Here is a 19,516-nt window from a genome sequence, read left to right as displayed (position 1 = left end):
TGGGTGAGACCTGGGAGAACAAGGAAGAAGCTTGTATGCAGGCGCGTGGACTTGGTGTTGTTGTATGTCAGTGCTTCACATTGCCACCTAGCTGCCTGGAGTGCATACTACATCTTATATCACACACTTTTGCATCACCATATGCACGCAGATTCCCCCCAAAACGCTCGTATAAACACCGAATAAAAAGTGATAATGCAACCCCACTTTTGTGTTTTCTCTTCAGATCGCTTCCGTGTAAATGTAGCCTACTTGTCATTCGTTAAATTACATAATTTTTAATGCAAAGATGAAATTGTTTAAGATGTCTTTGTTATGACAACTTGACATAAACCAATACATCATAACTGACCACTTTTTTACCAGTGATACAAATTGTATTTGTCATTAAAGTATCATTAAGTGTTAATAATCTGTCATATAGTTTTATAACAGCGTCATTAATATTTTTCTTGACCTCAACTACAGTGGTACAAATATAATTTGTCATTTAAATGTCATTAAGTGTTAATACTCTGTCAAATAGTTTTATAACAACATCATGAATATTCTTCCGTTCATAATGTTTTTAAGTTTCCTCTACGTGTTTAACAAATAAAATCAATCATTCAATAATAATAATAATAATAATAATAATTTAAATAAAATAATATTTTATTGCATTTGGAGACCGATTCACCTAAAATTAAATGAAAATTTTACAATTATGGGTTAAGCCATGCAGTGTTGGGTCCATATTGCCGCAAGGTTAATTACTTTAAATTAAATTGATTAAATGTTTTATTAATTTTCTCTTCTATGTCAGAAAATGTCAGAACGCTCTGTGTGAGGAAGAACAAGTTCTGTTAGTCGTCAGTTTTTTATGTATTGTACACATACATAAAGTTAAGTATAATCTTTTGAAGTAATATTATTTAATAATAATAATATTTAATTGACTAAATGCTAGGTAGATTTTTTAAGTTTGATAATTATTTTGCTATGTCATGTTTATGACAGATTTATGACAAGTTATGATGTATTGGTTAATGTCAAAGACATCTCAAACAATGTCATCTTTGCATTAAAAATGACATAATTACACGTGTCATGTCATGATTATGAAGGTGTTGTGTCAGTCTTATGAACACCCCTTCAAGTAAAGTGTTAACAAATAGTTTACAACAAATACACATAAACATAGAAAAGTGTCCCTCTGAAAATGTGTAATTCTGCAATGCTTAATAAATGATGGATAAGATTAACGGCACAAACTTTATAAAATCAAATCTGTTTTTCCTCTTTGTAGCGTCCTGAACCCAACTTTATTTCCAAACAAGACTCCTGTGGAAATCCTGCAAAGCCAGCTAATCACATTTCATCATACTCTTTTGAGAAATATGCATCATAAATCGTTTTTTTACATGCACACTTTAAGCTTTCTGCAAACTTGAACACTTTCTAACGCTTGTTTTTAGATCGTTTTCATTCCTGGTGCTAAAACACTTTGGCAGCGTGTCAGTGACTTCATGGTTTATTAATAGACCGTAGCAGACTTTCACATTGACAGTAAATGAACAGCAACAGTTTTGGTTTTCCACAAACAACTATTCACAAAATGATTGCCATATTAGCTTTTATGTGAACCATAAAAACCCTGGACACCGCTGAAGCAGGACAGGACAGTTAATATCGTACTACAGGCAGTGGTGTGTCCGCCCCGGGGCATGATGGGAAGGTTGAGTGTCCGTGCCATTAATAACCGCAGACACACACCTGCCTGTGGTGAAGCATTAACCTGTTTGTCATTTCATGTTCAGACACTCGATCGGTGTTGAAACAGATTTTCATTTGACGGATTTTTATTTGAGTGCCAGCGGCCAAAGCCAAACCTTTCTGTCTTTCTCTCTCAGGATCGTGTGTCGTCTGGCTGATGCCACAGGTTATCGGGTTCAGGAGGCTCAGGTTGAGGTGTGTGTCAGGGATTGTCTACCCGACTATCGGGCCGTGTCTCCTAAAGCCTTTACATTTGTGGTGAGTTACGCCCGGGTCATGTGTCACTCCTAAATAAAGTCTACTAGAGAGTTTGTGTTAAAGATTTAATCATTTCTGTCATGTCTGTTCAGTCTCCATACTTCACACGTGTGCTTCCCTCGTACGGCCCAATATCCGGAGGTACCCGAATCACCATCCATGGCAGTCATCTGAACGCGGGCAGTGGCGTCTCCATCAAGATCGGACTCAACACCTGCCGCTTTGAGAGGTAATGATCACACCTTCATCATGATTCAACACTTTAATTATTATTAAATAACAGGGTGAACTAATATGTGGTCAGGTTGGTCATTTTTTTAGATGTGGAGGCTTGCACAAAGTATACTTGACGCGTGCGCAAAATAACGCTTGTGACCACCCCACTACACAACGACATTTTCATTGCACGCATCAATGCGGTTTTATATATATGAGTGAATATTCACCCTTACATTCAAAGACAAATGTTATTTGCATAAAGAATATAAAGCCAATTTTTTGCATTATGATGTTATGTTTATGACCGTTAAGCTCAATTTCTCCCCGAATTCCCATTACTGTAATGCATCCAGATGTTTTTCTTTCGAGGTTTTTCTTAATTATTCTCATAGGTGGCATAAACTCAATGTTTTTCATTACAGTAATTATAAAGAGGGCTTTAATACTCTGATGTTGTTATTGCCTCGTGGATAATATTAGATCTTATTATATCTTATCAGATTATAAAGCAGTTTAAGTATATAAAAATGAAAGATGAGTGTCAGTCAGGATTAAATCACGATTGATACGTGCGGTGTCGGTTTAGGCCGTCGTTCTCCACTCGTGACGACAGTCTTGTCAAAATACGTCCAGATCTCAGCAGGTTTCTTCACTGCATGTTGTGAACACGGTTACCATGGTAACACGAGACGTGTTGAAGGACAGAATTTCACACATACACGCGATGGACACGCACACGCACGTCTGGACATATCTGTAGACTGGATCTCATCTCTGTTCGTGTCGTTCATGATCAAAGCAGTCGCTCTTTAGTGATCTCTGAGCGTGTCAGTCAACAACCTGACACACGCTCACTGTTATACAGCGTTTGAACTCCATCACTGTCAGGTCGAGAGATCTGTGCTGTCATCTTATTCTGATATTAAAAGAAATAGTTTACACACACAATTTATGCACCCTCATGCCATCTCGGATGTATGATTTCCTTTCTTCACTTTAGCAAAGACAAATACATTTATATTACAATGCTGTCATGTTATCTTCTCATAAGGAAGTGAATAATAAGCTTGTGAGAGAAAACAAATAACCCAGACAGCAGATGACTCCAGGCCGGATCCGCACCGGAGCTGATGACTTTGGCACGGATCCGGCCCGGAGTCGTCTGCTGTCTGGGAATATTTTGAGCTTATTTAGGGTGCGTTTTGTGAAAAAATCAGAGGGGGGATGTTTATTTATGACAAAAATATACAGACATGCCAAAGCATTTGTTTATAATCATAATATTTAATAGAAAAAATGTGCAATGCACAACGAACTCTTAATATAACAATAAAAAGGCTATATATGCCTACTTGGACAAGACATCAGACTAAGAAAATAGTTGCACTTTTGACTTCTTTTTTGCTCTCCTTTATCATCCTGGGAGTTCCCTTCAATTCCAACGATGGTAGTTTATGCTGTAAAATACAATGATATGCTGCTTAGGAAGCCTTTTTATTTATTATTTGGCTGTTTTCGCGTTGAAATAGACTATTGGTGCTTGGTGACATTTGGAGACTTCGGGCATGGATTAAAAAAGGATCATTACGCATAGAGCTGTCACAGTTATGAAATTTGGCTGACGGTTAATTGTCTAATAAATTGTGACGATTATGACGATTAATTGCCTGTTTTAGTGCTTTGACGATTATGACAATTAATTGTCTGTTTATTGTTTTTGACATTTAATTCTCATAAAAAAAAAATGGTTTGTTTATGAGAGAATTTTCACACATTGTTGTGATTATTCAAATATTTTGCAAGGTTTCCCTGGCAATAAATATTAATACACAACACATATTTGAAAGTAATCTGATAATTTCTCATTTATGCAGGCACTGCAGCTCCCCCTTGTGTTTTTCAGAGAGATGTGCAATCATTGTGGTGATCTGAAATCATCGCGATGAGGTCAAACAATCGATTATTTAATCATTGTGACAGCCGTAATTACACAACCTACACACGCTGTAACATATTTTCACAATCCATTCCTGATTTTACTGTTGTTTGCACTATTGTGTGGCAGCGTTTTTACTTATATTAAATTATCTTTATTTTAGGCCATTTGATGATTATTAATCATGAGCGAATAAATGTTGTCCTCGCCAGGGATGAAAAATGATTAATCAGAGACAGGGATAAAACCAGAGGGGGGTAATCCACCCCCAGCAAATCACACCCTACATGTATCAATAGAAACACAATGAGCATAGCACATCAAATATGGCGGCACATTGATAACATTGAATCTCTATGTTAATTTGGTTCTTGCATGTCTTGTGACTAGTTGTCATGCGTGTTTCATCATGCGTGAGACAGACAAGAACCAATGAGACGAGGTTATCGACATGCCGGCATATCTGCAATATATTTATTCCAAAATATTAATTGTTTAACTTCTTTTTTTTGGGTTTCAACATGTTAAGCCCCATGTAAGATATGAAATGTTAATGAAAAAAAATATTATGAATTTAAAATGTTTTCATACAAATACATTTATTATTGGTCAAGCTGACCTGCTAGTTGGCCAATATTTGGTTTGGTGAATACAAAATCAATAGAGTCTCCGCTAGATTACATTTAAGACGTCTATGACGGTTTTTTTCTATGGCTGCCGGTTCACACTTTCATTTATCAGTATGGGATACAGTATGTTGCTAAACACTAAATGTATATTTGTATGTAAATTAGCTCATGGTTGTGATGTCATAACAGATATTGTTAAAAGAGATTTTTGTTCTTCAGACGAAGCGCTCGTGAGATCGTGTGCGTGACTCCGGCGGGTTTGGGTCCTGGCGGGACACCGGTGATGGTGGATATAAACGCAGCCGAACTGAGAAACCCAGAGGTCAAGTTCAACTACACGGATGATCCCACAGTACTGAAGATGGATCCTGACTGGAGCATCGCCAGGTCAGTCGACGGATGGATTAGTTTAACCCTTTCTTGGTATCATGAATGAGGTTTACATGAAGAGAAACAGATGAGCATGTGCATCTGCTGGAGTTTTTTAAAAAAGTGTATTTTTGTCTCTTAGTGGTGGAACCCTGATGACGGTCATCGGTACAAATCTCGCCACCGTCAGAGAGCCGAAGATGAGAGCCAAATACGGCAGCGTTGAATCGGTCAACGTAAGTCTTTTATTGTCATAATTCAACAATTCAGATTCAATTTCTTCTCTCCAAAAAAAAACTTTAGTCGATATGAAATACTGTCATTATTTCCTCAACATCATTCAGTCAACAAGTTTTCATGCATGCATTTGACAGCAACCATTCAGGACATTTATGAACTGTCAATATGTTTTAGTGATGTAAGGTTTACAGTGACTATTTTGATCTTTCCTTTAAGATTTTAAACACGATCATTGATAACAGCGTATTACTTCATAAATGCTTTAGAAGAAAGAGTGGCACAAATCTTCAGTGGTCCAGTCGTGTTTTAATGATACATCCGCACACCTGTGTATGTTTTTCTGTGTGTATGTGCTCACCTTTTCTCAGTTTAACCTTTAAAATGTCAACGGCCGACAGCATCTAGACCATAAAACATCTCTATAAAGCAGTGAAAAACTCCCGCAGGGTCTGTGTAACCTTTTCTCCACCTTCACCCTGCTCACCTGAACATCTCTTTCTCTCGCTGTCAGTGTCAGAGGTCTCTTTGTTTTCATTGTTTTCAATTGTAATTGTTCAGCGTGATGTTTAAATCTCGTTCACAGAACTGTACTGTAGTGAACAACACCGTGATGGTCTGTCTGGTCCCGTCTGTGGCTGGATCAGAGAGAGGTTTCTCAGAGGTGGGAATCGGTCCGGATGAGATCGGATTTATCATGGATAGCGTTCAGTCGCTAATGGTGGTTAACGAGAGCTTCAGTTTCTATCCCGACCCTGTGTTCGAGTCTTTCAGCCCGTCAACGCTGGAGCTCAAACCTGGATCTCCACTGATACTGAAGGTGAGAAAAATAAATCTAATGTTTGTGTTTTCATTTGTAGTATAATAAAAGTCGGAGCAAAGCATGTCACTGTTTTCATATATTGCTCAAAGCCTGATTTACTTTGACAATTTATCTGCATTTAATTTATCCTGAACAGCTTAATCCGACTTAATTCAAATAATACCCATTTATAGTTTCCGTCTACTTACATTGATGCATTTGGCAGATGGTTTCATCCGAAGCAATTTTACGGTTTGTGTGTTCACTAGGAATCAAACGCATGACATTTTGCGCAATTGAGCTACAGGAATACTTTTATTATATATTTAATTTATACCTTAGAAATTTAAGATAAAAAAAATAAAATTGAACATTATTGCTTGATAAACATCCATTGACATTCACTGAAAGACTAAACACAATCAATCTTTGTGGTAATGCACACTAGCTGTGTTTCCATTATCGTTATAATTGCACAAATTGAAAATGTTATATAATGAAACACGGCTATTTTAAATAAACGATTATATATCGCAAAAACATTTTACGCTCATTTTTATGCAATAAAAAATATATATATCGCAAAACTGCTATGGAAACATTGGAGTTTTTCCACATTTACAAATCACCTGATGTACGTAAAGTTAACATGATTGGTTTTTAAATATGCTGCGGTATTTTTGGTGAGAAGAAGTGTGTTTGACTTTATGCGGTGGAAAGAACCGACAAGCACATGACACAAAAATACATTGAGAGGGATTCAGGAGTCGAATGCTATGTATGGTTTTGAGTCGCTCTCGCAATATTTTAATGTCATGCGCATGTTGGTCTGCGCGTCGCAGTACGAAGTCGAGCACACCCTCGTTTTGGAAAAACTTATCGCGACACAACAGTTATGTTTTAGTTGCATAACATCGGTTAATAGAAAATCCGTCATTTCGCAATAGTTTTGGTTGACATTTAGAAAATAACGCTAACGTTTTGCGCAAATCTTTAATGGAAACGCAGTTACTGATACTTTTATCTCATCTGTATAACTTCATGTATGTCTTTATACTGCACACGTGGTGTTGTGTTATTACTATCGCAATATTTTGATGTTATGCGCATGTTGGTCTGCGCAATGCTTTATTAAGTCGAACACACTCTTCACCATGGTTTTTGGAATGACTTATCGCGACACAACAAAGTTATGTTTTAGTTGCATAACATCGGTTAATAGAAAATCCGTCATTTCGCAATAGTTTTGGTTGACATTTAGAAAATAACGCTAACGTTTTGCGCAAATCTTTAATGGAAACGCAGTTACTGATACTTTTATCTCATCTGTATAACTTCATGTATGTCTTTATACTGCACACGTGGTGTTGTGTTATTACTATCGCAATATTTTGATGTTATGCGCATGTTGGTCTGCGCAATGCTTTATTAAGTCGAACACACTCTTCACCATGGTTTTTGGAATAATTTATCGCGAAACAACAAAATTGCGTTTTAGTTGCATAACATTGGTTAATAGGAAATCTGTCATTTCACAATAGTTTTGATTGACATTTGGAAAATAACACTAACGTTTTGCGCAAATCTTTAATGAAAACGCAGCTACTGATTTCTTCTAAAGACATAACTTCATGTATGTCTTTATACTGCACACGTGGTGTTGTGTTATTGTTGTGTTGATTCTAATGCAGCATCTCATTTAGGCAAATATTTAGACAACAACAATGTAGTAAAAAATATAAATGTTTTTACTTTGCGTTTTTGAAATATTTCACATACACACGACAATGCTTACAAAAAATTTGTATTTTCACGGATCTGCAAAAACGACAATAAACGCTGTATTACGTGTGCCATGCACGTACACAGAGCGATAATTTCAAAGAGTCAAGATGAAGAAAGCATCAAACAGTTTTGTTTATATGGAGGACGAGGTAGATTTACTACTACAACCCTTATGAAAATTAACCATTTACCATTTTTGTGGTAATAGTGTACTGTGTTTTTGATGTATTGATTACTATTAGCAAATCCATGGTTATTTTGTGGTAACCGTGTTTTTACTACAGTAACCATGTTTTTTTTAATGTAGTAAAACCATGGTTAATTTTCGTAAGGAAAGTGATCCTGGACTATATATTTTGTAAAATGTTTTGGAGACGCGTTAATAAAAAAAACTAATAATTTATTAATTATTATTTTATTAATTGTTATTAATAAATGACAAACTAAGCATTTGGGGAATCACAAACTACAGTTTAGGCCGCCATTGTTGTTTTAATTCAACTCGTTTATGCCTATAGACTGAATTAACACATGCATATGATGTCACCGTCATCACAGATTCACGTTTAGGTAGGTTACACGGAGACGACAAGGCTTCATTATCAAAAACTCGCAATATTAAACCCATCTTTAAAAGTTTGCATTTTCAGAACCCCAAAAAATCAAGCAAACTGAATAAAAACGTTCAGGTGTAAACGGTCCCTTAAACTTTAACCCAGTATAATTCTGTTTTCTTTAACGAATGCAAATCTAGTTATGCAAATGTAAGTTATCATGTGTGATGTTTTTTTGTAGCCATACTCACTGTCAGGTGATTTTTGACAGAAAATGTTTATAAACAAACATGCATCAGCTTATCTGTTTAGTTTTCTTGCTCTGGGACATGAGATGAGTTTCATCTACGTGTTAAACGAATCCCTCCGGTAACACACGTCTCTGAATGAAACATGCAAACATTTGAGAAAGATTTCCCATAAGGCCCTTGGGCAGACAGAGATTTACTGTGTGTTGGAAATCTGGTGGTGTATACCAGAGCAAACACACTTCGTATGTCATATAAATAAATAGGAAAAACTGAAGAAATAATACACGTTTGTGTCTGTGTTTGTTTGTTTCAGGGGAAGAATCTGATTCCTTCAGCTGCTGGTAACTACAGGTTAAACTACACCGTTCTGATCGGTGACAAACCCTGTGTGTTGACCGTCTCTGACACACAACTGGTGTGCGAGTGGCCCAATCTCACCGGACAGCATAAAGTCACTGTAAGTCTTCCTCTTTCCCACGACTTTCATCTGATCTCATCTGTGTCTCTCTTGTGTTTCTCAGCATCATGTTACTGAGTTTCTGTTGGCTTTTTCTCCAGGGTTTGGTGGATTTATTTACATCGTCTGACAATCAGATCTGCATTTACATCTCTAAATAGCTTTTCTTATATTGTTACATCAGTTTATATTATGTATGTAATGTAACTCGTGTGTGTTTCCCAAGCGATCTGCCCTCATTTTCTTTGATACAGACAGAGACCCACATGTTTGTCTTTGACCTATATCTTCTGACCTATATATAAACTGATCATCTGGCTTTGCTTCTCTATCACGCTCACATTTTTCACTCTATACTCAGTCCCTACAGTTTTTTGCAATTCTGAGATCACACAACGCAAAATTTACAAAACGTTGCGTTATCCTGCATAACTTATTTCATTGCAAAATAATTGCAAACACTAAAAATGTCTCATATTATTTTTTATAAAATGATCTAATATTCTGTCATGATACACAATAGACAACTTGGCCAATATTTCTGGCTTTCTTTTACTAACACACATCTTTCTCTCCAGTACGCTGCACAGTACAGTCAATCTCTTGACTAAAATTTTTAAATGTAAGCTAGTACAATGCATTATTTTCATGAGGGTACATGCGTGAAAGGTCTGTGTGAAACCTGTGTGGCACACCTGCAAAAAAAAAAAATGTGAAAAGCAATGTTATAATTAGGGCTGTCAAAATTAACGCTTTAATAACGCGTTAACGCAAATTCCTTTTAACGCAACTAATTTCATTAACGCCGATAAACGCAACGCGCAATTTCTGTTTGACCCTTGGTCCAGCCCATAGTTGAATGAACAGAGACGCAGACAAATGTGACTCTCTCTAAATGAGTAAAAGGTTTTCATAGAAATAAGAACATTAACCAAATCGTCTAGCAAATCCAATGCTCTAAATGCTCGTTGGACATCTGATATGATCTTTATTTATACGTCTGAGAGGTGTAACGTTCCCGTCCTCCTAATGCTTAATCTAATACAAAGATGCGTCTCAATTCATTTTGGTTTCGCTTTTATGCATGACTTAGAAAATAGACTGCAGGACTTGCTTGATGTTAAAAGAGTCATTAAGAGAGATAAAGTTCGGTATCTGATTATTGTTAAAGAGTTATTAAGAGCGACAAGACTCAAAAGCGATCCCCTCACGCTGACTGACTGATATCTGAAGCGCGTGCACACAGACGCGCGAGTGCGAGACCCGGATATATAGACATCTACACAAAATTACAGTTTTACAAATATCTGTTTTGATAAGAATTCACGCAGGTAGGCTCTATAATCTGTTATGTTTTAAGTAAATGTTTGGTTAACTGTTGGGTAAAACTATCTGATGTGTAACATTATATTAGATCACTTAGATTTTAAGCAGTCTGTCTCAATGTCAATCAAACATAAGGAAAAAAAGTTGAACATACATTGATGATGTTTTTGCTTTGTGTGTGCTAAATCTTATAGTTTTATCAGTGATTTTAAGGTATTGATGTGGTAATATAATGTATGGATGTGGTAATTTTTCTGGTAATTTAACTTTGCTGACTCTTTCAACTTCAAACAGGTGTAGTTCTGTCATATTTTGTTATATTCCACCAAATCATGCATTGTTCTATGTTTTAATAGAGAATGTCAAAATATGAACAACTATTTTTTTTGAAAATTTGCTAATTTTGTACAGCACATGTCACAAATGATGTAGCATCAAATAAAAATTAAGAAAAAGAAAATTCTTCTTAAAGGAAAATGCATATACAAAGCAATGGCTTGATGGTTCTGTTAAAAATGTAAACAGGCTGTTGTTAACATGCATTTGCATAAAGCATCTATATATATGATCAGAGTATTAAAAACCTGAAAAGTGTAAAATTAGGGTTAATTTAGAACGGATAAAAATGTGCGATTAATTTGCGATTAATCGCGAGTTAACTCATGAAATCATGCGATTAATCTAGATTAATTTTTTTAATCTATTGACAGCCCTAGTTATAATACATTTCAATGTAATGTTTTGTAGTCCTTAAATAAAGTTGTCGGAAACTTGGTACACAAAGGAAAGGCATCTGTCCACTATCATCTCATCTTATTGTTTGCAAACATGTGTGCATGCCACATATCAGCGCGTGAGGACCGAACTGATCCCATTTCAGGCTTTGCACGTGAACGGTCACATACAAACATAATAAAAACACACAAAGTAAACACACAGTTTAGGGAAAAGATAGTTTAGGACTTGGACTATATTTGATAAACAGCGACCCTAAAATTAAGAAAGATTACATGACTCACATCTTTCATGGTGCATACATAACAAACACGAAAGAAGCGTTAAGCACCAGTGATTTACATTTTAAGTCAATGCATAGACGCCATAGACATCCTGCGGTGTGATTCGCACGAATGGCGGTGCGAATGACGTGCTGTGAATTGAGCGTTTCGGGCGTTTGATGTGAAATTGCACGAGTAAAAAAATCTGAACTAGTACCCAATCAGGAGCTTGCTGTGATTAGGACGTAGTGAAGGGAAGGCAGAAATGCGAAACAACAATGGAGAACAAAATCATCGTTGCTGTATCTGTACGACACATCTTCGTACTTTTATAGAAATGGGAATGAAAGCATCTTGTTTGTAAGAAAGTGTCGGACAATGTGGTTTGTTAAAAAAACTCTATTTTCTTAATTGGAGCTACATATACATATTGAGACAACAAGTTAGTTAAAGCTGGCAAATTGAGTGTATTTGCATGAATTTCATGCGGGGATGTCGCGAGTTAACTCAAAATGTTCAAGCGTCCAACTACGCGCGAAATTGCACTTTTTGGCGTGTCTGGTGGTATATGAACCATTGGGTCAGTATTGGTGATAAGGATTGATTAATATTTTCTTATTAATATCAAACATTTATTTTGGCTGAAGCAGTTAATTATTTAATAACATTTTCCCTTAAATCATCCTGGCGACCCAGTTTTTAAAACCACTGTGTGACAGCTGTCTATGTTCATTAAAAAACAGTGTATCTGTATCTTGAAGTTGTATTTATTTGTTATATTTTTGTTTTGTTTTTCTGTTCTGATTATATCACTGACTGTTTACTTTATTATTAAGACGTGATTAAATAATAATTTAATATTAGACAAGCATTGGTATTTTAATTAGAGACAAAAAAAATTCTGGAGGGGCTGTATAAAACTTTATATCCCCGTTTAACCTCTGTAAACTTTCTGAATGCATTTTTAGTTATATATTAAGCTTTGTCTATTTAAAAAAAAAATGCTGACAGGTGCAATTTTACTTATTTGCTATTGTCAGCAAGGAATTGTGTGATTAATTTTTATTGTAAAAGATATTGTATTTTCAGTAATTATGAACACAAAATGTGTGCGTGTGTGTGTGTGTGTGTGTGTGTGTGTGTGTGTGTGTAGGTGCTTGCCGGAGGGTTTCGGTATTCTCCTGGTACTCTTCAGATTTACTCCGACAGTCTGCTGACGCTTCCCGCTATCATTGGCATCGGGGGAGGAGGTGGTCTTCTTCTCCTGGTCATCATCATCATCCTCATCGCTTACAAGCGCAAGTCGCGTGATGCTGACCGCACGCTGAAGCGCCTGCAGTTACAGATGCACAACCTGGAGTCAAGAGTCGCCCTGGAGTGTAAAGAAGGTAAAACATTTGTTTGTGTACTGTTTCATTTGTTGTTTACTTCAGACTCACTGTTATGTTAAGGGGCGAGAAACGTGCTCTAAGCGACCAATCATAACAGACTGAGCCAGCTTGACCAATTGGAGTACACTAAGCATTTCCAAAGGGAAAGACAGGAGATATAACAAAGCACTTGAGATTCATTGAGAAGAGAGGTGTTGCACTAAACGAATGTGTTTTCTGAACAATCAACCATGAAAACCTCTGGTTTAGTCTCTGATTGTCTTTGTTTTGGTTTCTACTCCTCACCCATCACGATTCAAACATCGTTTATCACACGTACACATGCACCGAACGTCTTCTCATTCCTGCGGTCACAAGGGCGAGAGACGTGCCGCCCATTATCTGTCTCAGTCGAGCTCGAGGTGACGACCTTGTCTGTCTTTAGACACAGAGAGGAATGAGTGCCGGAATAGAGAGGATAAGAGAGATGGATCGCACGAGGTGCGAGTGACACATCACGGATAGATGATAAAATGTAATCCAGAAAGAATAAAGCGTGCCGATAAATAACCACAACATCTAAATTGATTAGGTGAGCGGCGGCCGAAGCAGACGCTTCATAAGATTAGATAAGATGTTTGGAAAGGAGAGCGGTGCAGAATATTCCTGATATTCCACATAAAAATGCAGAGAATCCTGCAGTCTTTATTGAACACAAATTTATTGTGGTCTCATTGATTTCCGATGTTCTCATTCCGAAGCATAAAACTAGTTAACTATAAGTTTGTCTCTTTATATCATTTCTTTTAAGCAGCTATGTAGACCAACCTCCATGTCTGTAGTCAAACCTGTAGAAACGACACGTCGATTAACCCTCTCTCTTTGTCTGTGTCTCTTTTCTCCAGCGTTTGCCGAGCTCCAGACTGATATCCATGAGTTGACTCAGGATCTGGATGGAGCTGGTATTCCATTCCTGGATTATCGTACGTACGCGATGAGAGTCCTTTTCCCTGGAATAGAGGATCATCCTGTGCTGAAGGAGATGGAGGTACACACAACATTTTTAAAATGCATGTGATAGGAGTTTTGTTAGAGATTAGATTTAGAGAAATGATCAAAACATACACAGTTTTTACTATTTTTGGATCAGTGGATGCTTCAGTGTTTTATACGTTGGGTAGGAGCAGCACCTGGTGGATAATAGCGAAAATATGGATTGTCGTAAAAACTCATCATTGGCAGGGAAGCGTTTTCTCTTAATTGAAAAGATAACTCGTCAATGGCAGAGAGAGAGTTAAATCTGCTTTTAGTTAATTGAATTCTGATTAAACTGATATGCTAGAATGAGTCATACTGGACTGGACACTAGCCAAATTTAAGTCACAGTTATTGGTTGAGTATCTGTTAACCACAGTGATATCGTACCCAAAACAACCAGTTCACTAACTCAAGCTGGCAAATATTTAAATGATTTTTATAAAAGACTCTCTCCCTCATCCTTTTCATGTCTCTCTCTCTATTTGTCTTAACCTATCATGTCTGTATCTTTCTTAGGTTCCAGCTAATGTTGAAAAAGCTCTGACACTGTTCGGTCAGCTCTTGAATAAGAAACACTTTCTGTTGACGTTCATCCGGACACTGGAGGCTCAGCGCTCGTTTTCCATGCGGGACCGCGGGAATGTGGCGTCTCTCATCATGAGCGCCCTGCAGGGGGAGATGGAGTACGCCACCGGTGTTCTTAAACAGCTCCTATCTGACCTCATCGAAAAGAACCTGGAGAGCAAGAACCACCCCAAACTCCTGCTCAGACGGTACGTCCACTGAGGTTTTTTATAATCTTTGACAGCAATGAGACTGAAAGGTGTTACGGTTCGGCATCTCCTACTGGTTCTTATACACACGCGTGGATATCTGCCTACTAGTGGTGCGCATGTGTAGTTGCACATTGAGGACGACGACGCAGACGTATATGTGAAAACCAACGTGTAGCTACGTCGTAGGACCACGCACAACTATAATCAGCTCTTTAGTGATGTATATATTAAACTGTGGGGTATAAATGCTGGTGCTTCATGTATGGCAACAGATTTGCATAGACCAAGAAATGTAAAAATCGTTTTTTTCTGTATTCTCGATGTGGCCTTTCATGGCTGTTTCGCATTGGTTCATCTCTTTCTGTCAGGTGATATTACACACCTGAGTGCATACACATACAGTATATCCCCCTGTGGAGAGAAGGCATGAGAGATAAAGCTCATAGTGAGATACTGCTGAACAAATGACATGAAGAATGGGATGAGAGATTGATGGAGACTGTGGGGGTGTTGAGTCCCAAAGCAATATCACAAAAAATACAAATCAGGACTTTACCAAATTTCTTAAAGTGTTCCTGATGCATCTGCGTAGAACTCAACAAACAGACTTTGATTCACTATCTGACTTTGATTATCATGAAAAATTGCGCTATTTGCGAATAGTTGGATGCTTGAACATTTTGAGTTAACTTGTGTCATTCGTGCGTGAAATTCGCACATTAAATTTGCGTCATTCGCACATGGAATTTGTGTCATTTGAGTAATTCGTGTTTGATATTTGCGGCATTCGAGTCATTCGCATGTGAAATTTGTGTCATGTCAGCATGAAATTTGTGTCATTTGAGCATGAAATTTGCGTGATTTTAGTAATTTGTGTGAAATTTGCATCATTCAAGTCATTCACTTGTGAAATTTGCGTCATTCGCGTGTGAAATTTGTGTTATGTGAGCATGAAATTTGTGTCATTCGAGCATGAAATTTGCGTGATTTTAGTCATTTGTGTAAAATTTGGTCATTCGAATCATTTGAGTCATTCGCGTGTGAAATTTGCGTCATTCGAGCATGAAATTTGTGTCATTTGAGTAATTTGTGTTTAAACTTTTCGACATTCGAGTCATTCACTTGTGAAATTTGCGTTATTCGCGTGTGAAATTTGTGTTGTGAGCATGAAATTTGTGTCATTCAAGCATGAAATTTGCGTGATTTTAGTCATTTGTGTAAAATTTGGTCATTCGAATCATTTGAGTCATTCACGTGCGAAATTTGCGTCATTCAAGCATGACATTTGAGTCATTTGTGTGTTAAATTTGCGGTATTCGCGCATGAATTTTGCATCATTCAAGTTATCGACGTGTGAAATTTGCGTCATTTGCGCATGAAATTTGCGTCATTCGCACATTACATTTGCGTACAGTCAATCTTCACAATCTTATTTTGTGCAAAATTTGCGTCATTGCCGCATGAAATTTGCGTAATTGACGCATGAAATTTGCGTCTTTCGCACATGAAATTTTCCAAAGTTCAGATTTTTCAATTGCTCGAATCACGCATAAAATGTCTGTAATGCTCAATTTGCGCAAAATGCGTCATTTGCTTCGCCTCATTTGCATGAAATGCACCGCAGGATGTCTATCACGTCTTTGCATTAACTTAACATATAAATCACTCGCGTTTAACACTTCATTCGTGTCTGGTGTCAAAGCACCATTAGGATGAAAAATACACGAGACAGTATCATTTAGTAGTGATGTCTGAGCAGGGTGAACTCATCTTCTGATTCAGTTTTATCACTTACAAAGAGAAGTGTGTACGGTCAATCTTCAAAATCTTATTTTGTGCGATGTGAACAGAGCATTAGATGTAATCTAATTTGTTTCTCGTCATCGGTGACATCAGTGTTTCACTTTTGTGTCTCTGACACAACAGACAAACATCATCTAAAGATCAAACACACACGAGCTGTCAGAAATCTCACACTATTATTATTTAATGTAAATCTTTTATTATTTACCTTGTGAATGAGATTGAAGGATTGAACAGAGATGATATAAACAAACATGTTTCAGTGGATTCTCTGGCGCTGTGAGCAGATTAACACTAATAAAGTAATTGGCTTCATTCTGAGGGTCTTTGCTGTTATTGTACGCCAGCTTTCTGTTTAATGACACGAGATACTGAATGTGTTTAATTGGCGTTTTCTTAATGAAGATTAGTGGTTTGCTTTGCGCTCGGCTTTGTTATTAATGCAGAATTATCAGCGCGTGGCTTCTTTGAAGTTTTTTTCCCTGAGCGGCGTTCAGCGCCGCTGGCCGAATGATTTCACTGCACAGCTTTGATGTCAAATGGGACTTTAATGAAACAACCCCAAGATGTTGGTTATCAAAATCACTGTTTTCTTCAGGGGCACTGAAAATTAGGAAATGCAAGACCACTTCAAACATCTCTCTCTCTCTCTTTCTCTCTCTCGCTCTCTCTAAAATAAATCCTTACTTAGATTTTTTTTTGCTGTTTTCCCCTCAGGACGGAGTCAGTAGCTGAGAAGATGCTAACAAACTGGTTTACTTTTCTTCTCTATAAGTTTCTTAAGGTAAGTGGAAACAGTGTTTTAATGCAACCTCGAGATGTATTGCTAATAATGTGGTTTACAGCCTTTAACTTGATCTGGTTTGATCAAGCAGCTCGTCAGACTAGCTGGCTGAACAACTAAACCATCTGCTCAGGTTTGGAGATCAGCTAAACCAGCAACTAAACAGTCAGTTTAAAGGGGACATATCATGAAAATCTGACTTTTTTACATGTTTAAGTGTTAGAATTGGTTTCCCAGTCTTTGTATCAACCCAGAAAATGTGAAAAAGATCAACCCAGTAACTTAGTTTTGGTAAACCATCCTTGGCAAGCATGTGAAAAATAGCTCATTGAAATTTGTCTCCCCTTGTGATGTCAGAAGGGGATCTTATTATAGTAATAATACCGCCCATTAATCTGCACTATCCAACTACGGCACCGACATTTAGTGCAGAGAGAGAAAAGAATTGATGCCTCAATTGAATTTTAATTTCAACAAACCACCATTATGGTGATCAGTGTTTGCATTTGCTCATTTGCATTTAAAGGGACACACCCCAAAATAATTTGCTCACACCTACAAAGTGGCAAATTGTATTTCACACTTCACATGTGTACTCTGGGGACACCAAAGGTTTATTTTACATCTTAAAAAAGTCTTGTGAAATGTCCCCTTTAAGCTAGTTTTATTAGCGTGTTTTTAATCTAATTCAGGCATATGGTTAGATAGCAAAATATATTCTCTTGATCAACAAGAGGATTTTCAGGATAAACCCTTTAAAAACAAACTGAAACAATTTAAATGGCTTTTGTATCCACAAACGCACCCGGCTGGCGACAATATAAAGAGGTTTAATTGTAAGACCGTGTGTTTAATTCTCATCTGTGTTAATGAGACCTGAGGGACACCAGCAGCATACGGATGAACCTCAGCGCTGTGCTACGGATCTCAGTCAGGGACATTAAAGGCGACAGACATTCAGTCAGTGTTTTCAGCACTGTTATATGCTAGAGTATCATTACATTGAGTTAATAGCCACGAACATGATGTGATTGTGAGAGGAACCGAATATACAGTACAGTATGTCAGGTGATTTTATTCCTCATGATTTCATTTGCACTGACATGTTAGTCTGTGAGTGTATTTAGAGATTTGACTGTAGTGATGACTTCTTACTGTTTGTGTCAGATACAGAACTTAAACTGCAGTTTGTGTTGAAACATTAACATTGAGTGAAGAATGATTGAATGAAATGAGCGAGAGCTGACGTTATGAACGATGAAGATCTCAAAGTGAAGAAATTGAGAGAGAGTGCGAGGCGTGTGATTGGTTGTTTGACACGCATCACTCTCAGATGTCATATCATGTCTCTATACACAGTCATGATTCTTTTATTAACCCCTCAGGGGCCGTTTACATGACTGTAATCGTTTTCAACTGCAAACTTATTATGCAGTTTGGCTGTTCCCTTACATGACGACGGACCCTGAAAACGCAAACTATGCGATAACATCGTAAACTCGAATTTGTGATAACTGTGATGTCATCCTTATGTGTTAACTTGAGTATAACCAAAACAACATAGGACTGAGTTTGTGCTACTCAAGCCCATATGGCAAAAAAAATAATAATTCTTTGACCAAAAATATGTTTTAAATAAATACTAAATACATTTTATAGAAATTAAAGATTAATTACATATATTTTTTGATTTAAAAATATAGTTAGTTTAAACCTTCATATTTTAACATATTTCATATAAAATGTATTTCAGAGACAACAAATACATTTATAATTTTACAACCCATACTGAAAAAAAATATTTTTCTTGACCAAAATATAAAGGTTTGCATAAAAGTGTTATTAAAAAATTTAAAAGTATATATAAAATATATTTGCAGTTAAAAATATACTAAATTTTATATTATGTTATGTTTAATTACAGGTTTGTAACATACAAAGTTTTCTTTCAATGTGACATGAATATAAATCCTTTAAAACATATTTCTTTTTTAAATATATGTAAAAATATATTGGTTGAAAATGAATTTTTGTAAACGTATTTCATCTATTTATATTTTTTAGCCATTTTTAAATATTTCTAAATGTATTTAAAATTATATTTAAAAATATTTTTTTTTGTCCTATGGGAGTTTATTAAATCTTCTCCAACAAAGTTTACAAAATTTG

General features: G+C 36.6%; 1 protein-coding gene across 1 annotated transcript in view; it reads left to right on the top strand.

Moving 5' to 3' along the window:
- Positions 1-19,516, top strand: part of plxna1b (plexin A1b) — a 120,675-nt gene that overhangs the window by 91,953 nt on the left and 9,206 nt on the right. Inside the window, exons 14-23 of the mRNA XM_073870649.1 lie at positions 1,893-2,013; positions 2,106-2,242; positions 5,017-5,184; positions 5,309-5,402; positions 5,990-6,223; positions 9,109-9,252; positions 12,730-12,964; positions 13,852-13,994; positions 14,501-14,757; positions 17,281-17,347. Of these exons, the coding sequence (XP_073726750.1) occupies positions 1,893-2,013; positions 2,106-2,242; positions 5,017-5,184; positions 5,309-5,402; positions 5,990-6,223; positions 9,109-9,252; positions 12,730-12,964; positions 13,852-13,994; positions 14,501-14,757; positions 17,281-17,347 (1,600 nt within the window). The remainder of the gene's footprint in view (positions 1-1,892; positions 2,014-2,105; positions 2,243-5,016; positions 5,185-5,308; positions 5,403-5,989; positions 6,224-9,108; positions 9,253-12,729; positions 12,965-13,851; positions 13,995-14,500; positions 14,758-17,280; positions 17,348-19,516) is intronic.

Source organism: Misgurnus anguillicaudatus, chromosome 8 (genome assembly GCF_027580225.2).
Source record: "Misgurnus anguillicaudatus chromosome 8, ASM2758022v2, whole genome shotgun sequence".
NCBI lineage: Eukaryota > Metazoa > Chordata > Actinopteri > Cypriniformes > Cobitidae > Misgurnus > Misgurnus anguillicaudatus.
This window is presented reverse-complemented; position numbering and strand designations above follow the sequence as displayed.